This window comes from Pygocentrus nattereri, chromosome 5 (genome assembly GCF_015220715.1).
Source record: "Pygocentrus nattereri isolate fPygNat1 chromosome 5, fPygNat1.pri, whole genome shotgun sequence".
Taxonomy (NCBI): Eukaryota; Metazoa; Chordata; class Actinopteri; order Characiformes; family Serrasalmidae; genus Pygocentrus; species Pygocentrus nattereri.
Genome location: NC_051215.1, coordinates 49534709 through 49555919, shown reverse-complemented (window position 1 = coordinate 49555919; position 21211 = coordinate 49534709). Strand labels below are relative to the sequence as shown.

The 21211-nt window shown below is 44.0% G+C and overlaps 1 protein-coding gene across 5 annotated transcripts in view; it reads right to left on the bottom strand.

The window, feature by feature from the left end:
* psip1a (PC4 and SFRS1 interacting protein 1a) overlaps positions 1–17434 on the bottom strand; it is a 21300-nt gene extending 3866 nt beyond the window's left edge. The window contains exons 1-16 of one of the 5 annotated variants that reach the window (XM_037538470.1): positions 17144–17434; positions 16888–17023; positions 16101–16202; positions 15018–15094; positions 14329–14467; positions 13528–13632; positions 12886–12993; positions 11112–11171; positions 10409–10472; positions 8781–8877; positions 5604–5799; positions 3501–3589; positions 2779–2831; positions 1589–1659; positions 239–340; positions 1–68 (exon numbers count right to left, since the gene is read on the bottom strand). The exon at positions 1–68 is cut by the window's left edge and continues 134 nt beyond it. In XM_037538470.1, coding sequence (XP_037394367.1) covers positions 1–68; positions 239–340; positions 1589–1659; positions 2779–2831; positions 3501–3589; positions 5604–5799; positions 8781–8877; positions 10409–10472; positions 11112–11171; positions 12886–12993; positions 13528–13632; positions 14329–14467; positions 15018–15094; positions 16101–16172 — 1301 coding nt within the window. In that variant the 5' untranslated portion in view covers positions 16173–16202; positions 16888–17023; positions 17144–17434. The other 4 variants (XM_037538469.1, XM_037538472.1, XM_037538471.1 and 1 more) reach the window with 4 other exon arrangements.
* Positions 17435–21211: the final 3777 nt, after the last annotated feature.

Below are 21211 nucleotides of genomic sequence, written 5' to 3'. Positions count from 1 at the left end.
GTCTTAAACTTGTTGTACAGCATTGTGGCTTTATCCATCACGTCCTGGCTGGCCTTGAACCTGCGGATCTGGAGAGACACATGGTAAAAACCTAATACTGAAAACTCAATCCCAGCTCATCCATCCATCCATCCATCCATCCATCCATCCATCCATCCATCCATCCATCACCTGATCAGGAAAGGCTTTTTTTTATTATCCAGTTTGGCAAAGGGAAGCTTCCAGCCCAGCAACGCACCTTTTTCAGAGTGGCTATGAGCTCGCAGTGCTTCTGCAGGTGCTGCGTGGTGACCTGCAATGACCCCAGTTCATCCAGCGCCACCAAACACTTCTTTACGTCCTGTAAAACAAAATAAACAGTTAGATAAAACATCATTGTGAAGGAATCAGGTATCAGAACAACTTCTGAAAAGTTTTATTTCTCAAGAAAAGACAACGGAAAACAGTAGGATGTCATGTGGAATTACGCAATATAGTAAAAACTGCACCAAACGAGCTAACGAGCTAAAGCTACAGCTAACCGGTATGAAACGGTGTACCTACAGGCATCTCCTCATCTTCAGCGGCCGACATCTCAACACATTAATATGTCAGAGAAATATATTTTCACCCTTCTGGACCCATCAGACCCGCCTATCTCTGTCCTCTCAGTCACACCCTTAACAGCGCATCTTTGGCAACACATCCTCTGTGACGAGGCACTTGGGCACATTCAAACATGAGGAAATCTTACGGTTTACAGTCCTGTTAAAACAAAACCCTTAAAGCAACCACGCACATCCCTAGCGCAGATGAGTGGACATGCCATTACTGGTGCAACGCTTGCTGTCTAACCCCAAGCTAAAACGTTAGGCCTGAGCCAACACCCCAGCTATGAGTTTGTCCTCAAGTCCTGAGTTAATACACTAATTACAAGCGAATATGTGCTTATGAGGTGCGCACATTTCCACTCAGTGTTTGATTATGAAAAAGAGAAAGCAGGTTTTGCAGAGGAGGGATGATCTGCCTCCTTGAGGCTTCATTTTTTCTACTTCAGACAGAATAAGCAGTTCTAAAGTGTGAGTATTTGGCTTTATCCCAGGCTGTTGTATCCCAGGCTGTTTGATGCCTAAAAGTATAAAACTGAAGCCTCAACTTCAAAGTTACAGCACTTGTTACACTGCCAGTAAACCAAGTTCTCGCAAGACAGTCTCATTAACATTGAAGCATGCATTAAACATATAACCAAGCTTATTTGTTGTTTCATTGAACCCGTGACGACGGGACAAGTTTACGTAAAAGGAATAATTCACAGGTTCACACTATTGCCCAGCACACGGCAGAATGAAGTTGCCTTCAATTACTTATTTCCATGAGTGGTTTTTAATACGCATGGCTCTAACTTTGAGGCTTTCTATCCAGTTTTCGTGGACTCCTAGGTCATTATTTTAGTTCTCTTCCAATTCCCAGCGTGCCTAAGGCTGGAAATCCAAGGCTGCAGGAACCTTAATAGCTGTCATATACAGAGATCTTAAGCTTAACGCCAGCGTGAACTGGCCGAGCGCCCGCCAAGACCGAAGTAGTGAAGATGTAAACAATATGGACTCACTGGGTTATCGATCTTCAGTGAAATCTTAATCTCCCCGTGTAATCTCTGCAGCCTGGACTCAGTTGACACTTCTGTGTTGAGAACAAGAAAAGCACACAGGCCTGAAAAAAACACCCTCTTCTACAAAGTGCTGTGAAAAGCGTGCCTTTCACCCGATTTCTTCCGTTTTAGCCAACTTGTCACATATGAATGCTTACTTGTGTTGCCTCTAACACAGCTTTTAATTGATCACTCATTTAGTGAAGTTAAAGATTCATTCAAAGCCTTTATGAGACCATCACACTACCACCACCATGTCTGACTGCTGGTATGATGCTCTTACGGTGGAATGCAGAGTTATCTTTACGCAAGATGTAAAAAGGACCCATTCCTTCCACCCAAGTTCCTTCTTTGACTCAGTCTACAGAATATTATCCCAAAAGTCTTGGGGACCACCTACACGGTTTTTGCAGAATGCAAGACGAGCCTTTGTGTTCTTTTGGTCAGCCGTGGTTTGCACCTTGCCACTCTGCCATGGATGCCAGTTTACCAAGTGCATTTCTTATTGTGGAAACAGTGAAATCCCGGTAAGCTGGCCATTTGTGGAAAGGGTTACAGCTGCATTAGGTTTTCTCCACTTAAACTCTAACGGCTCTCACTGTGGCTCAGGGGAGTCTCAGAGCCCAATGGCCCAACCTAGATTTCAATGACTTCCAATGGCTGTTTAAAATCTGCATTTGAATCTCTTTCAAATGAAGCATAACATCATGCGCTTTTGGAGACCTTCTAGTCTGCTTCACACTATTTAAGTGCTGTTTAGATTCAACAGGCCTGACAGCAATCATGTGGATGGATGTGGCTGGTGAAATTGAACCCAACAGTGAACTGATTTTGAACAGGTTGCTAAGGGGGCATTTACATTTTCACACAGGGCTGGGAAGGACGGAGCAGCGCGTTCGCTTAAATAAATGAAATCGTTTAAAAACAGAATTGTGTGTTTGTCTAAAAATAGTTTGATGATCTGAAACATTCAGGTGTGACAAATATGAAAAAGATTAGAAGTAATTAGGAAAGCGGCGAATACTTTTTTCACAGCACTTCAGCAAACAAGCCAACAATCACTAATAATATAGAAACGACTCCCATCTTATTCATTCGTATCATTAACTTCTTGGAATAAATGAACAGCCATAATTTACTCTCTAACTCACCCTTTCTTTTCTCTGCTTTCCTTTCATCTTTCTTCGCATCCTCTTTTCCTAATCTGCAGGAAAGTGAAGTTAGATGACATCAGCAAGAGTTTATTATTTTAATAAACGGTTCGAATGAAATCACTCGTTCAGCCTGATTTATTGTACATGTTGAGAAACTTGCCAAGTCAGAATTGTTCATCGTGGTGGTGGGAACCAGAGATCTGAAGAGTTTGCCTCTAGAAGTTCCCTCACAAATTATTACAGCAAACGCTTCAAATATGCTGCCTGGTAAGGTTTTGGGAAAAAAATGTGTTTTTAAAATCCATTATTGCGAAGGTGTTGCATGCAAGGTGCTATAAGACAGAACCGTTACCACTATTGCACCATTATTAACAGCAAATATAAATAGATCTAAGTTTACTTGTGGTTTTGGATAATAAATAATGACTAAATTAGTTGTTGATATTGTGAACCCTAGTTTCTGTCACCACCACTATGAAGAAATCCTAGTCAGTAACATTCTCTACAATTAATCATTTCGCATCAAACTACTTGAAACGACATTTACAGCTTATTAAAAAACTAATTGTGTAGGAACGGTCAACGATTAGGCAGAACCCCTCCTCAAAACTGGTCTTGAGCACTAGGAGGGGACTTCTATAAGGGCTAAATGTGAGAAAGCCCACAGCTCAGAGATGTAAGAATGATCTGTGAGTGAGCTCAGCTGTAGGCTGCCTTACTCTTTCAGCTCGTCTGGTTTGCGGCGCCGCTCTTCCTTCTCCGTGTCCGCTTGCTTCAGGATCCGTTTCTTGCTCTGTCCACTTCGCTTCTGCTCAGAATTCAACACAACAAACACACAACATCAGGATTGTTTTATTCTCTCCATTTGTTGCATGCCAAGGATATCCAAGTTGCTGAGTGAAGAGACCAATAAAGTTTTCAGAACCTATTGGAAAAATGAAGTAAATGAATCAATAAATATCCCGAAAGACGTTCACATAGGATTCCAGCTTTGTAGCGCGTGTCTGAAGGGTTTCTGCTTTTTTCGCTTGAGGGCAAGCTGCCTTAAACACTTTAACACGGTTTCTCAGTCCTAGTCCCGAGGGATTCCCGCACAGCGCAGTTTAGTGCTTCCCTAGTCTCTTTCAACAGACTTTACTTCCCAGACTTTAATGCCATAACATCACCCGCTTCTTTTAAAAAAACAAAATAAAACAAACAAAAAAAAAAAACTTGGCAGTCAGGAATATGACTGAGGTTTGCTCAAAACTTTCCTGATACCTACACAGACACGAATACCCATACCATGTCTTCGATACAGATTCCCAAATGATACACTTTTTATATACTTAAATTTAAATTATAACAAAACGAGGGTCAGAACTGCGTGTGATTTGCCAGAAATGGGTAAATTTACTGACTGGAACAGAGCTGACATTAATAACATGCACACTGAATTGTATTTAGACAGTAGCATTTGTATTTAGCCTTCCTGAGGAGGCTGAGGTCCTTAGAACATCTGCAGAAGCTTCCTGCAGATGTTCTATCAGACCATGGTTGCCAGCTCTCTTTATTATGCTGTGGTGTGCTGGGGAGGAAGCATAAAAAGGAGAGATGAGATGCATCTGGACAAGCTGATCAGGTGAGCAGGGTCAGTGGTCGGTGTGGAACTGGACTCTGTGGTCAAGGTAGCCGAGACAAGGACATTACACAAACTGCTCCCCATTATGGAGGATGATGGCCACCCACTACACACCATCATCATGGACAGGAGGAGCAGGTTTAGTGGCAGGTTGCTGTCACAGAGCTGCTCAACCCACAGATTCAGGAGGTCCTTTGTCCCCAGAGCCATCAGGCTCTTCAGCTCTTCTCAGGGGGACCAGCAGAGACGAGGGGTAGAGGGGGGGACTGAATCTGAATCTCATGCTCATCTTGTCTTTATCTATTCATCTGCCCATATAGACAGCGCGCTGCACATAGAGCACTTTCTGCTTACCTCACTGCACGTCTTGCACATCTGGACACTTTATTAGGTACAATATAAGCACATATTTATTTATTCATTCTGTGGTCATTACACGCCGTCACCTCTAAACTCTTGTACAGTCATTATTGCCCTGCATCTCTCATCTCAGGTTATAGATATTATCACAGACTGTTGTATCTTTTCTGTTTGTATATCTGCCTGTAGGGAGGATGTGGTTTATTTATTCTGGTTTTATGTCTACACCCTTATTATGGTTACTGTACGGTGCTGCCTGGCTGCCTGCCTAAACCTTTAGCCTAGAATTTTTATCTAGATTACTGGATTCGCCAATAACAATTTTAATATGATGTCTAGCGATATATAAAAAAGATACTAAGATATTAACATTTCTTAGCTGTTAACAGTTCGCTTAATAAATAATAAACACACCAGCAGGATCATGCGAACGTGCACATTTACTGTTGTCAATTTTATGTATACGAAGTAAAATTAAATGTTTGCTGTTATGATCACTTGATTTATCAACAAAACAACTGATCGATCACTCAGTTTCAGATTTAATAACAGCCCTAGTAAAGTGCCTCATGTCCAGGATAAGGAGTCCTCCTCAGTATATAATGCTGCACTGACCAGCTCTAGTGTTAACTTTGAGGGGGGGGTTGGGGTTTTAACTTGTTAAAAGAAAGTTATCATATAGTACAAATAAAAATTCAATTAAAACCACAATTAAAATGTAAAATTAACAATCCTACATTGTAGAAAAGTGCAGAACAGCACTACTTTTCTCTGGCTCCTGTAGGCAGAAGCCCTGCTGATGTTGCTTACCGTCTCTATCATATGAAGAGTGCAGGCTTACCGCTTCATCCTCAGAGTCAGACGAGCCCTCCTCCTTGGCAATTTTTCTCCTCTTAGCCTCGGTTTCTTTCTTTCCACTTTTACTCTCGTCCTTTCTTTTCTTCCCATCTGCTCTCCTCTCGTCCTCCTCTTCAGAAGACTTGCTCTTGTCCTCAGGGGCTCTTTTGCGTTTCCGGTCTACATCTGCAGTGGCATCTCTGAGAGGGAGAGGAAGTAAGACCTGAATTATAGTCTTGTCCTGGACTACACATCACTGCAAATGCCAAGTCTCAGAACTGCTACACCGCTTATACTACATGCCGTCGTTAATGTAGAGGTGCAAACACACACACCACACACGGGGCTAAGACACTACATGAACTTTTACTTGGAAAAAGACAAAGCACAACTCATTAATTCCACTGACTCGTGAAAAAACGTATGAGAAGTGCATCATATGCCAAACTGGAGCTTGAGAAACTTGTCATGTTCAAAACAGGCTGCTGTGTACCGCTCATGAACAGACTGTGTCCAAAAGGAGCAAGCAGTGACCACTGTGTGACCAACACGAATTTCTTCAGCATGGCAAAGACACCGGGGGACAAACAGCTCTCACTAAATATTTAAGGATACAGCCAGAGCTATCTTCAGGATAAACTGCAAATGCAAAGTGGTCAATTCAACAGAAGATAAGCACTGACGAATCCACCCAGTCAGGGCCGAATATCCTCAGATTCAGTCTTATATCGACACACGAATGACAGTGAAATCAAAGAAAACATCCGTTTTCTAAGCCGCTTCGCCGTCAGGGTCGCAGGGGAGTGCCGGAGCCTATCCCAGCGGTCATCGGGCGGAAGGCAGGATATCCATCACAGGGCAGACAAACAGACACAGACAGTCACTCAGACTCACACCCAGGGGCAATTCAGCACGTCCAATTGGCCTGACTGCATGTCTTTGGACTGTGGGAGGAAACCGGAGAACCCGGAGGAACCCCACGCAGACATGGGGAGAACATGCAAACTCCACATGAAAGAAAACAGTTTGTCCAAATGCTGTTGCACTCAGTTTTTTCCCCTGGTCCTGAGGCGAGCTTGCTTACTTCATCATGTAATAAAGTTAAATTACTGCATAGATAATGCGAAAAGCAGCATACAGCATGTACAGTATTCAGCATGCTGTATAAATTATGCCATTTTGAATTATTTTCAAACCTGCTCTTTTCTTAGCCCTACTGCTCCCTCACTTTCTTGGGTCCGTATCAGCCACTGCCAGCACAGAGGAGAAGGCTGGTGTGAATATTCACCCAAGAGACTCTAAATCCAGCCAAAGTGGTGGACGGCAGCTGCAACGGTCAATATTCACAGATCTGCTTTTCTCCAATAACCCCTTCTACATGTTTGTCTCCGTTTCGGTTGCTCACGCCTCGCTCCCTGAGCATTCTCGCTCACGCTCTCATTGGGCTGCTGCTCATCTGTTCCTGCTACTTCTTGTCGAGGTGCTCGCTCTCTGAAAATTTAAACTAGGGTTGTCTGTGACAGCTTGCAGTCTGAGAAGAATATTTGCTGTTTGAAGTTCACTTCAAACTGGAGCGATGACGCTGATGTGGCAAACTAGGAACGCAAGCCCACCAACACGCACGGTGCTAACTGCATGTCTAAATCATCACAGCCTTACTTCAAACCAAGCGAGGATGTTGAGCAATCTCTTTACTATCTGCTTGTACTCCATGAGACAGCTGCCTTAAGCAATGCTGGTCCAGTTCTACACTACAGTCCATCACCACATCCTCCTTGTCCGTCTGGTTTGGCTCTGCATGTTCACATGCCGAGCGAAAGCTATAACGAACAATGTGATCTGCAAGAAAATAATCAGCTGGTGGCTCTCCACCCAAACGTAAAGACGTTTACTCCTCTATTATTACTTTATTAAACTGACCTTAATGTACATAAACACGCTATATCCCATGCCTAATGCTCCTGAACAAGAACGTATGTACTTTGTATGCAATACACATTTATATTACTGAATTTATATTTGGGGCTCAATTTTAGCTGCACATTCGTTATATTACAAACTGCTTTTGTACTATTCACACGTTTAGAGAGTATATCTTTGTGGCATACGTCCGTCGTCAGGGCCCGAATCTGCTCAGGTGCCCTTAATTAATTAGAGCCAGCCGACGCTGATCTGGCGACAGCAGCGTGGGCGCCTTTAAAAAGAGCAGAGCAGGAGATCGCGAGTTCAGCCCCTGGGGATCAGCCATCCATAGAGAGCACAATTGGCCTCGCTCTCTCTGGGTGGCAGGATGTCCCCCCCCCTCCCCCAACAGGTGTCTGTTAGCTGGCGTAAGAGAACTGGCGGTTGGCGCTTTCCACCGAGCGCGTCCGGCTGTCCCATGACGTCGCGTGAGCGGCAGTTTGAAAAGATGCGGTGGCTGGTTTCACAGGTTTCAGAGGAAGCCTGTGCTGCCTTCGTCCTCCTGGCACTGATAGCATCACGGGATTAGGGGGAGTCCTAACTAGCAGGTGGAATTGGAAACAATTAAATTGGTAAACTGGGGAGAAGGGTTAAAAAAAAAAAAAAAAAGCAGAGAGGGAACTGAGAGGAGGAGAGGAAAGCAGTAGAAAAAAAAATGCTTTTGGAGAAAAGGCCTGAAAACCTAGTTTTGAACACACGGAGAAGTGGCCAGCTTTGATTTGGTGAGATTTTGTATTTGCCTGGAAAGAGAAATCATGTTAATTGGCCGCTGCGAGTTTCAGTCCTGACTCCAGCGTCTTTTCCTGAGCCCAGGGCAGCACAGGCAGCGCTACAATCTCTTTTCTTATCATCTTTCCATTTCATTTTATTTTATTTTGGCACCTACACCAAGAGAAATTCCTTGTACATCTGCTACTTGGCTTCTGACACAGTATGACCTACTGCTGTACACAGACATGGACAAAGGTACGTTCACAGAGCTGAACACAGCAGCAGGAGCAGTGGTCTTGAAGTGTGAATTTTGTCTGCACTTGTCCATTTAGATACCTTATCTTAAACCTTAAACACACAAACACCAGATTAACAAACACACCTTGATCAATTACATTTCAGGCAAGGGGGAAAACGGGTAAACTTGATTTTCTACTAATGTAATGAAGCATTAGTCACAATCATTTACGATCCAAACCACAGACGAACACGAAAACACAGCTCTCACATGTCATTAGCTGACCCGTGTGAAGACTGCTGCTGCAAAAGCATTTTTTCTGCTTTGGACTTCCGGCCTCTCCGTTTTGGAACTGGTGCTTCCCCACCTGAGAGGAAAAAAAACACACACACTGAATATTGACACTCAATTTTGTGTCAAAACACAAAACGCTGTGGAAAAGATGTTCAGCACAGCAACACTCCGATATCTAATCACTAAACTGGGATTAAAGTACTCAAACAACAAACCTTATTGCTCCAATTCAGATTTTTTGCTCAGAATTGAACTTTTAGACTTAGAAAATCCACTAATTGTTTAGAATTTCTGCATAATTAAATTAAGATGTAAACATTTTAAAGTCATTGTAATTCACTTACATTCCTGTTTGTGGGTGTAAATGACCCCTTTGGGTCATTAACACATCTGCATGTGTACATCTTAATAAATAATGACCTGTGAATGACCAATGTTAGAGGTGGGCAATATGGTGATATTTTATCGCCATCATAAGTTACATCTCAGGACACTTTTCTGAGCAAAGAACAGCGACCATCTGCAATTTCTAAATGTGGCGCTACTGCTTTGTGTCAAAATTTCATCAGGTATAGTGAAAATGTCCATAAGTATCGTAACATAATATTTTTGCCTTATAGTGCTTCCCTGATCTATAAGCAACATGAACAGCAAATGTACACTACTCACAAAAAGTTTGGGATATCTGGCTTTCGGGTGAAATTTGTGGAAAACGTAAAAAGTTCACACTACAGTGATGTTATGTGATGAAAGTAGGGCTTTTCAGTAGAAGCGTGCGGTGGTGATTTCCTCATCTCAAACAATTTACTGAAACAAAAGCCGACAGCAGTGGCAGGTAAACCCCCCAAAAATATCAGTGTCTCAGTGGCTCGTCATGCGCCCCTGAGAATCAAATACAGCTTGACAACGACGTCTCAAGCTGCTCACAAGTCGACTCGTTGTCTGCTGAGGCACGGCGTCCCACTCTTCTTGAAGGGCGGCCCTCAGGTCATTGAGGTTCTGGGGTACAGAGTTACGAGCCTCTACACGGTGACTCAGATGATCCCATAGGTCTCCTATGGGATTCAGGTGTGGAGAAAGCGCAGGCCGCTCCATCTGAGGTACCCAAGTCTCCAGCAGCCGTTCCCCAACGATGCCACCTCGATGAGCTGGAGCATCGTCGTCCATGAAGATGAAATGAGGCCTGTGTTGTTCATGCAGAGGCACGATGACATTCAGTAGTTTGGGCCACTGAGTCACTGTACCGTTCACAAAGTGTAGGGCAGTTCTGTATTGACTGGACACACCTGCCCACACTGTAACGCCACCACCACAACCACCTCGCTGTTAAGCTCCTCATTAGAGAACAGCAAGTTGTGCAAAAAGCACTGAAACACTGAACAGCTGAATGTGTGCATTCAGAAGTTTAGAGAAGGTCACGTTAAGTTCACCTGTAAAGGTTAGAGTGCATTTTAGGTTCATCCTGAAAATTTAATCCGAAAGCCAAATGTTTCCGGCTTTTTGAGTAGTGTATAAACTCATACAGAGGTCAGTGTAGAGCACCTCTAGCCAACAACAGAAGACATAAATCTAACACTAGTTAATACAGCATTAAAAAGCTTTACCGATAGGGCTGGAGGTGGAACTAGCCAAGCCATCCTCTTTCTCCGAGTCCTGATCAGCTTCACTCTGAGAAAAAAACAAACAAACGAACAAAAAAACCTCACAAAACAATAGATGTGGTGAAATATACGGCTTGTGACAGACGACACATTCTTTTCCCAATTTGCTGGTCTGGAGCCCAAATTCTATAATTATATCCCTGCCAGGATGTTCTGAGCGTCTCTGACAACTTTAATGATTTTTTAAATATTTTAATGGTTTCACTCACCGTAGCAGTAGGACTGCACGATATAAACATTAATTAACAAAGTTGCAAGTCACCTGCAATACACAGCCAAACAACTGCAATATGTAATAAGGTATTTTACCATATTGCATAGCCCTAAGCAGAATACTGAACTACTAGCTCAGTTTGGGAATAGGTCATCCATCTACATTTTTCACTTATTTTTATTTGTTGTTTTTAAATATTGTGTCGTTCATCATAAAAACATTAAACATTGTAATTAGGGCTCTATTTTTAAAACAATTTTGATGACAATACCTTTGCTTTGAAATCAACTGAACAATACTTCTGAATACATTCTTTTAGAAGCCAATAAATAAATAAATAAATAGGCTCATTGAAGCTGATGAGACCGACTACTTTAGATACTGAAATGTAGTACTAAGAGTACTGAATATGACCTGAAACCAAATTCTTACCTTTTTCTTCCTTCCTCTTTTAGCTTTGGCACCATCTGTCGGGTCTTTCTGCGGAGAGTCCTGGGAGTAATGAAATACAACTATTAAAACAACAGGACACAGCCAGAGATGCCAGTGACCCAGCAGTTACAGCCTGAATATCACCTGGTAAGCTGCACGACCTGCCTGCTCCCAAAAAGTCTGAAACCGATCATATTCAAACCCGTTTTCAACCCTTAACCCACAAAAAGTCTTCCGCTAACTTTCCACCACTCACAAGATCAAAACGTAGGGATTTGGCTGTATTTGTTTTTTAAATGAAGAACAGCAAAGCAACTGGACGATAGTTTAGGCATGTATAAAAAAAATCCTGTCTAAAGAAAAGAGGCCGGATTCAGTCGCAGAAGGCATTCCAAAATTCACCAACCGCCGGTTTTATTATGAGTTTGCAAAGCGACGATCGGTTTGAATAAGACAGTTTGAGACCGTTAGAGCAGATTCTGAAGTTTCGTGATACAGGGGAGAGTGAAGCACATCCAATTGGCCTGACTGCATGTCTGGACTGTGGGAGGAAACCGGAAAACCCGGAGGAAACCCACGCAGACACGGGGAGAACAAACTCCACACAGAGAGGACCCCGGTCACCCGGCCAGGGAATCGAACCCAGGCCCTCCTCGCTGTGAGGCGACAGCGCTACCCCCCACGCCACCGTGCCGCAAGTTAACAACAGGTAAATAAAATAATATCGGACTTCTGTGACAAAAACAAACTAAAACAAAAATGAAGGAAAAGTGCATTTGATGATGTGAAATACGTTTAAAAATCGGCGTTACATTTTTCTCTGGGTGAGGTCGTGCCCAGCTCTCCCCTATATTAAAACTTTAGCTTGATTTTTAAAACTTACCTTTTTAGACAAGAAACAAAAAGGGAAAACAGAGTTTTGGGTGAAACAACTCAGATGTACATGATGTTAAAAACAGGAAAACCTTACAAAAGGTCCAAAATAAAGAAATGACTGACAATATATTGAGTTTGGAAGAGTAAGGATGAATGAGGAATGGGATCCTGGGGTAAAGCATGCAATTCTTCCCATTTCTGCAATTAGTCCGCTGATTCCAGGTATTGACCATTAGAGTCAGACTATGATTGGGACAATTTCCAGAATGATAATCGTGCAAGAAGAAATGGCTAAACAAACACCTCACTGATTGTGCACAATCATGACCATTTTCAGCTATAATAATCGACAGTGGCCGATATATTGCCAGCTGATACATTATGTGCCAAATATGAGAAACAAGAAAATGTAATTATTATTATTAATATTATTATTATTATTAAAGGTTTGACACAGGAACAGAGCCGAAAGTTAGATACAATAATCAGAATTTTATTTTTTAGGCCGAAAATGTATTAATTGTTGTGTTGGCTCATAAACTGTGTATCGATGCACCCCTAATAACAATAGATATGTGCAAGGAGCTACTGAGTGATCTGAGTAAGGAGAGGCGAACAGGTCTGTCTGCACCTAGTCATTTTTCTCTGCAGCAGGGAAGCACTGCCCCAAATCCGAAGCCAGAGACCAGCAACAGAAGAAAACTGACAGAAGCAACCCTCACCATCCTAACCTAGGGGCTTAGAATCAACACATGTGCCACCTAGGCAAATCTCCCGGCTAATAATTCCCACTCACCAAGTGTCACATGCAGTTATCTTGACATGATGGAAAACATGAATAAAGAAATGAAAACACTGCAGAGTCACAGCTTCCCATGCAGACGCCAGCAGTACATACTTCCTCCACAAGAGGGCCCTGTTCAGACACCTCCATGCCATCACTTTCCTCCTCCTCCTCCTCCTCCTCCTCCTCCTCCTCCTCCTCCCCTGCCTCACTTCCAGCCACCTGTACAAGTCCAAACACACAGGGCCCCACGGTGCAGGAGTTAAATCAACAGGCCCACCTCACTCTCAGGGCCCAGAACGCGTTTACAGCAACAAACAGGGACGTCGTCCATCTAGAGACCTGGAGAGCAAGCAGTGGTTGCACACCTGTAGTTTCAAGGCATGCCAGTCAAATGGCCCTGTGGTAGTTATTGGCCATCTCGAGTGATGAAACCCACCAGCTACCTAAGTGTTGTGCTAACAACAAGACATCAAAATCAACATCATGCCCTGAAACTGTAGGTACAGAACATCTGCTGGATATCCAGACGCAGATGGACGTATCCCAAAAGAAGTACCACAGCTTGGGGTTTCCCACCCATGGGGTACCAGTCAGGATATGCTTTGCACTGTTCCAGCATCCAACACAGCCGAGATCTGTCTGGCTAAATGTTACTGTTGGATGACAGAAGAGCAAAACGTCTACTTGCTGGTTGACTGAGGTAAAGGAACCCCTGCCACACGCAGAGTTCCTCTGTGAATGAAAGAAGCATACTTTAGTGGACTTTTTCCTCTTCTCCTGAGTCTTTTCATTTCCCTCGACATCCCCCTCAGGGCTGCTGTCCGAATCTTTATCAGAAACCGCTTCCACTGCCATCACCTGGATGACAAAATAAATTCAGAAATAAATAAACAAATCAAGCCGTCACAGGCATCTAGGCAGCGCACATGACCACGCAAACAACGGCTGCAGGTTTGTCCTTCAGGGCCAGGTCGGGTATATCAGTGCATGGACTGTATGGGAAAGATGGATCTAAATCAGTTGGACCGCCACAGCGCAGTGTAAACAGTAGTCAAGCAAAAAAATGTATTTACACATTTCACACAAAAATGATGTCCATCAAATCAAATTTATTTGTAGTGCTTTTTAAAACGGATGTTGTCACAAAGCAGCTTCACAGAATTCCAGAAAAGAGAGTTTTAACAAGAATGTAAAACCCCCAGGTGAGCAAGCCAGGGGCGCCAGCGGCAAGGAGAACCTCCCTCAGAGCTGAGGAAGAAACCTTGGGCGGAACCAGGCTCACCAGGGGGGACCCGTCCTTCTCTGGTCAAACTACCTACAGAGTTATTCTACTACTAATATTAATAGCAGTAGTATTAGTAGTAGGAATAGCTGGGAGTCTATGAGAACATCATCTGGGCTCATTCGCTAATTTTTGACATCGTCTCCCATTGGCTTGTCAAATATTTAAATATATTCCAAATGTATAAACACAGAAAATGCATGGAATAACAACTGCAGTGAAGATTTATTGATTTACTGTCTTCAGAGGTATGTAAAAAAAATATACCGTACCTTCTGGCCATCAAGTTCCACTTTAGGGTTGTTTTCAATCTCCCACAGCCCTTCATTGAAGCCTTTTCTTTTATTGGGTTTCCCATATTTCTCTTTGTTTGGCAAATAAGGGAAGATGTCTTTGGGACCCAAAAAGGCTCTGAAAGCATTAACACAATTACGCACAATTATGAACAATTCAGGCAGGCATTCATAAAGCGCAACAGACTGCTGATGTACGAAACAGCGACACTGTGGTGCTGTTTCCCTGACACGAGGGGAATCACGAGGCAAGGTAAGATATTATGATATTCCGGACATTCATTGAGGAATAGCTCTCTAACTGGATCTTACTGAATTTTAATTAAATACCCCTGATCTACTCTTTTGCGAGGGTTCTGTACTAAATGTTTGAACCTTGCTATGATGATTTGATTGCATTCCGCCACAAGAGCATTAGTGAGGTCAGGAACCGATGGATGATCAGTTTTAGATCCCAAAAGCCGCTCCATCCCAAAGGTATTGGGAGGAATAGAGCTGACCGACTAGCTTATGTCAGCAACGGGTGACCCTTACAGCAGCTGAACTCACTCATCAGATGAACTGTTTGGATATCTCCAACTGCGCAGAGCTGAAACACGGGGAAAGGAACTCTGAATAAAGCAGATTGAACAATGCAATACAGACAAAGCCAAGCCCTGCATACTTACGTCTCATGGGTTCCAAAGAAGAAGATGGGGAACTTAATATTGGACGGCTTCACAGCACCATCTGGCACTTCATCGATCTAATGAGGAATGGAAGGGAAAGGGAAAGGGTGGCATTATAAGGAGACAAACTCAAACACAGCACATCCATAAGTAATGGAAAGTTTTGTTAAAAACAAAACCTGAAATCACTTTTTTTCCCCTAAAAGATCCATTTTGCTTCGCCATTGTCTCTTCAGAACTCAGCATTTCACACTAAAACACTGAATGTCTGTGTTTACATCTCACGTCGTTTAATTGTGCTGAAATCTGAGTAATTCCCCATTAATGCCAATCTAACAGCATCTCCATTCTCCAGTAACTTGCTACAGAAATGCTTCACTTTCCCCCTGTAACTCGAAATGTAAGCATGTTTTAAAATTAAGTGACTTTTTTTTTTTAACTCATCCATGCAGTGAAACACCTCATGCACACTAGGGGGCAGTGAGCACACTTGCCCAGAGCGGTGGGCAGCCCAATCCGCAGCGCCCAGGGAGCAGTTGGGGGGTTAGGTGTCTTGCTCAAGGACACCTCAGTCACGGACTGTCAGCGCTGGGGATCGAACCGGCGACCTTCCGGTCACAGGGCCAGTTCCCTGACCTCCAGCCCACGACTGCCCGTTTTAAAACATTTTTTCCTTCTTTCGTTTTTGCACCGGAGATGTTAAGACTAGATTGAGATTAAATGACCCTTATTATTCCCACAACCTCTGCATTTAAATACACACTAGTGAGCACACACACTCACTAGGGGGCAGTGTGCACACTTGCCCGGAGCGGTGGGCAGCCCAATCCGCCCGGGGAGCAGTTGGGGGTTAGGTGTCTTGCTCAAGGACACCGCAGTCATGTGCTGTCGGCTCTGGGGACCAAAACCGGCGACCTTCCCTAACGTCCAGCCCACGACTGCCCCTAATGCAGTACACTTTCATGACTTTTTAATTGACAGGTAAAACTACATACACGTCTTGGCTGTGCGACTACGCTTAGGGTTAAATGTATACATTAGATTTTTTTTGGTCAGTCTTTTAAGCAGCGGACTGCAGCTCACCCTCGCTGGCCAGTGAGGATAGCCCTTCATCTTGGCGAAGATGAGATCTCCAGGTTTGTAATCTCGTGCCATATTTAACCAACGTGGATGTAAGGAAGCTCCCTGCAACAGACAGAAGACAGTTTTAACTTCAGTTTAACAGAAAGCAAAGGCCCGTCACGGCACCGGAAACCCAACCTGCAGAAGAACTGCCTGAATTTACTCACCGGCCACTTTATTAGGTACCCCTGTTCAATTGCTCGTTAACACAAATAGCTAATCAGCCAATCACACGGCTGCAACTCACTGCATTTAGGCATGTAGAGGTGGTCAAGACGACTTGCTGAAGTGCAGACCGAGCATCAGAACGGGGAAGAAAGGGGATTTAAGGGGCTTTGAACGTGGCGTGGTTGTTGGTGCCAGACGGGCTGGTCTGAGTATTTCAGAAACTGCTGATCTGCTGGGATTTTCACGCACAACCATCTCTAGGGTTTACAGAGAACGGTCCGAAAAAGAGGAAATGTCCAGTGAGCGGTCAGTTGTGTGGACGAAAAAATGCCTTGTTGATGTGAGAGGTCAGAGGAGAACGGGCAGACTGGTTCCAGATGATAGAAAGGCGACAGGAACTCAAACCACCAACCAGAATCTCTGAGGAACGTTTCCAACACCTTGTTGAAAGTCTGACAAGAAGAATTAAAGCAGTTCTGGAGGAAAAAGGGGGTCTAGCCTTTTACTGTACCTAATAAAGTGGCGGTGGGTGTAGAAGGGCCGTTTTCAAACAGCCCTGCAGAGAAGTCTGTTCACTCACTGGGGCAGTTCAGCGTGCAAACCGTGAGATCAACTTCATCGTGAGTTCGCTGCATGGAGGTCCGCCGAACCGGGTCGGGTCAGCTGGCTTTATTTCGCAGACCTCGATGCTAACTCGCTACCTGTGACCTGAGGGTCTGACACCAACGCACGGAATGAAAATACACACCTAATTCGCCACTCGGACACGCTCCCCGGTCACACATCGGGTTTAATCGCTACCAATATTTAAAATGTACCGTTTTAACGGGTCTTACCGGAGTTTTAATGCTCTTCTTTAGCAGCTTAAACACGCTTCTCTCCTCCCGCGCATACAGCACAGCGCCGGACCGAACCAAAACGCTTCACCGCGGGGGGAGACGGCGCCTCCAGATGCACTATTAACGTCGAAAACGATTAATATTCACGATTTTTTTGGACCTCTGTACCGATATATCACTCTTGATCTTAACTAAAGAAACTGGGATTTGCGAATGGTTGGAAATCTGCGCGACTGTTTGAAACGTCGAGCGATAAATCTCCCTAAAAGGGAGTCGTGTGCGCCTCTGTGGAGGTGGAGCAGTCTGACGCGTTTATTCAGTTCCTGCCTTTACAGCGCGCACAGAGCTGGGCGGTACCGATGTTCGATACCACCGAGCTGCTCTCCGATCCGATACAGAGTAAAATTCAGGCTGGTAACGGTCCGATACCAGTACTTTGTGCAAATACACCTAATGTGTCTGATAAATGTAAAAAAAAAAAAAAAGTTCTGAGTTATTTATAACTTGGAATTAGACTGATTGTAATTAAGATTCCCTTATTAGTCCCACAACGGGGAAATTTCACCTCTGCATTTAACCCATTCGTGAAGTGAAACACCACATACACACTAGTGAATACACACGCACTAGGGGGCAGTGAGCACACTTGCCTGGAGCGGTGGGCAGCCCAATCTGCAGCACCCGGGGAGCAGTTGGGGGTTGGGTGTCTTGCTCAAGGACACCTCAGTCACGTGCTGTCAGCTCTGGGGATCAAACCGGCGACCTTCTGGTCACGAGGCTGGTTCCCTGACCTCCAGCCCACGACTGCCCCCTTCAATATATAGTATATATAATAGGTATTTTATAGCTAATGTTTATTTTTTAATTCATCTTTTCTAGTATATATTTATATTATAAGTTCACCATGTGCTCTGAATAATTTAATGACGCCTAGTCTATGTAATCCACTTTAAGTGATCGACTCTTTAGGAAGCCTTACCTGAATGAATCCAGGCTTTTTAGCCTGTGTGAGATTCTCAGTGATGCACACATTATTACTCCAAGCTGAACTCGTGCAGCTGTTTGTTGAAGCATGTGTTTATTTCGTTACTTATATCATAACCATATTTATTAATCTGAACAGCTCCAACAGCAACACCACTTGGTGCCGATTAAAGCTCCACATTTCCTTCCTCTGCACCTGGATAGCGCCTGCCTGCAGCACTGAAGGACTCCGCCAGAGGCGCCTGTCTTGCCGTAGCAGCAGCACCTGTCACTGTGCTCTCCTCTTCTGGTCCGCCTCATCATAAATGCCTTGTATTCTGTGTTGTGGGTTAACCTGAAGTGTTTCACGAGGTTTGTTGTGTTGCCACAGCTCCTAACCATTCTTGGCTGTTTGTGGAGCTGAAATAGCTCCACACATGACTCGGTTTACTCTCTGTCTACAGAGCACTGTGGAGAAGTAAGTTAAGTGATACTTTATTAATCCCACAAATGGGGCAAAAAATACCACATACACACTAGGGGGCAGTGAGCACAATTGCCTAGAGCGGTGGGCAGCCCTATCCACAGCACCTGGGGAGCAGTTGGGGGTTAGGCGTCTTGCTCAAGGACACCTCAGTCACGTGCTGTCAGCTCTGGGGATCGAACCGGTGACCTTCTGGTCACAGGGCCAGCTCCCTAACCTCCAGCCCACAACTGCCCCATGTAGCGATGGCAGAAGGCTGAATACACTGTGATAAATGTGTTCAGTAACGTATTCCTTTACCATGCGTGACAGGGCGAAAAAAAACCTTAGTTGGCACAAAGTTCATCATTTAAATGAAGTTCCAAAATTCTCAACATTCCCTGTTTTCGCCCATTGCTGCTCCCACAGTCCCCATGGGTCCAGCACAGCCCTGATGCTAAGCCTATCGCTTGTGTTCATGTTTTACTGCTGAGGATATTATTAGTTTGATCGTCCCTCAACAGATCTCAGTAACACTGATCATGAACTGGAACTGTGTGCCTGTAGAACCAGGAGATCTCCACAGACCCCTCTCACCCCGCAACACCACCTGTTCCAGCTCCTTCCCTCAGATGAGGATCAGGACATCCAGGCTATAGAGGAGCTTCTTCCCACAAGCCATCAGTTAAAATATCACACGAAACGATTCCAGCTTCAAACTGCACTTCTACCTAAACCCGTATACAGTATCAAGCTCAGCTCCATCCTCTGGACCTGCCGCTCAAACCAGTGTTCGTTCTAGCATCTTACTCACCTGCCGTATTACCCCACCTACCTGACTGTTACCCCACTCACCTGCCGTATTACCCCACCGATCTGACTGTTACCCCACTCACCTGTCGTATTACCCCACCTATCTGACTGTTACCCCACTCACCTGCCGTATTACACCACCGATCTGACTGTCACCCCCCTCACTTGCCGTATTACCCCACCTATCTGACTGTTACCCCACTCACCTGCCGTATTACCCCACCTATCTGACTGTTACCCCACTCACCTGCCGTATTACCCCACCTATCTGACTGTTACCCCACTCACCTGCCGTATTACCCCACCGATCTGACTGTTACCCCACTCACCTGCCGTATTACCCCACCTATCTGACTGTTACCCCACTCACCTGCCGTATTACCCCACCTATCTGACTGTTACCCCTTTCACTTGCCGTATTACCCCACCTATCTGACTATTACCCCACTCACCTGCCGTATTACCCCACCTATCTGACTGTTACCCCACTCACCTGCCGTGTTACCCCAACTATCTGACTGTGACCTCATTGACCCCTTTCTCTGCCACTATACGCCCTTTACCTGCTGCTGCACTCAGCACTTTAACTTTAGACTCATACTTTACACAATGTAAGGTTTACAGGTATGACTGTGTGTGTGTGTGTGTGTGTGTGTGTGTGTGTCTGAGTGAGTGATGGTAGGAATGCAGGTTTTATTTTATTTCATTATATTTTTATATTTTATCTTATTCCCTGTGTGTGAGTGTCTGATGCTGTACTCTGTGAGCTCCTGTAACCAAAACCAAATTCCTTGTATTGATCCGGCCAGTAAAGCTCGGTTCTGGTTCTGATTCTGATTCTGATCATCATATTGATCTGTTGATCTACTCAGGCTTTAGCGGGAAGCCTATAATGGAGGTGCTCTTTAGAGTTTGTCTTACAGGGATATGTTTTATATGCTGGTAGAGTTTCTGACATTAGCTTGTGGCTTGGTGTCCGTGGCTGTGAGAAACTGTGTTTACCTCTTAGCCCTACCCTCTGCAGTAATTTCACTAATGTTAAAAACACATTGAATATATTTATTATTTAATAAAACAATTCTGTTACTCCCTAGGCATTAAAATCTCACACATTAAACATCCAGAAAAATAGTCTATATCCAAACAGCAAGCTGCATCTTATGAGCTTAAAATATTAAAACTTAAAACAAAAAAAGTGCCATAACATTTGAGCAGGCCACATTTTATTATTGTTAAATATGGCACTACTTGTGTTTTTTCCTTGCTCTAATTTATCAAATCTAAAATAAAAAAGAAACGTATAAGCGTGATCGTGTAGCGTGAGAAAGTTTTGCCATATCGCCGACCTCTACAGTAAGTCATTTAAAATGTATTAAAATGTGCAGAAGATGTTTTAACCTATTTTCATGTAATATAATCTGATACCGTAAATTACTGATGATGTAAATATTTTAAATGTTTATTAAAAGTCAGTCAGGTCGAACCATCACAACCTCGCCTTACTTTCTATCATTTGTAGTATTTTATTTAGTATTTTGAGTTTCAAATCCATGTATCAGACCTCCAGCCCATCTCTGTTCTGGGTGATGATTCGTGTGCAGGGGACAGGAGTCGGAAAGCAGAGCGCTTTTACTGCCCTCTGGTGATAAATGTGGCACATTGCAGCCTCCTGCAACATACACTACTCACAAAAAGTTAGGGATAGTTGGCTTTCGGGTGAAATTCAGGGAAAATGTAAAAAGGTTCACACTACAGTGATGTTATGTCATGAAAGTAGGGCATTTAAGTCGAAGCATGCGATGGTGATTTCCTTGGTGGGTTTACCC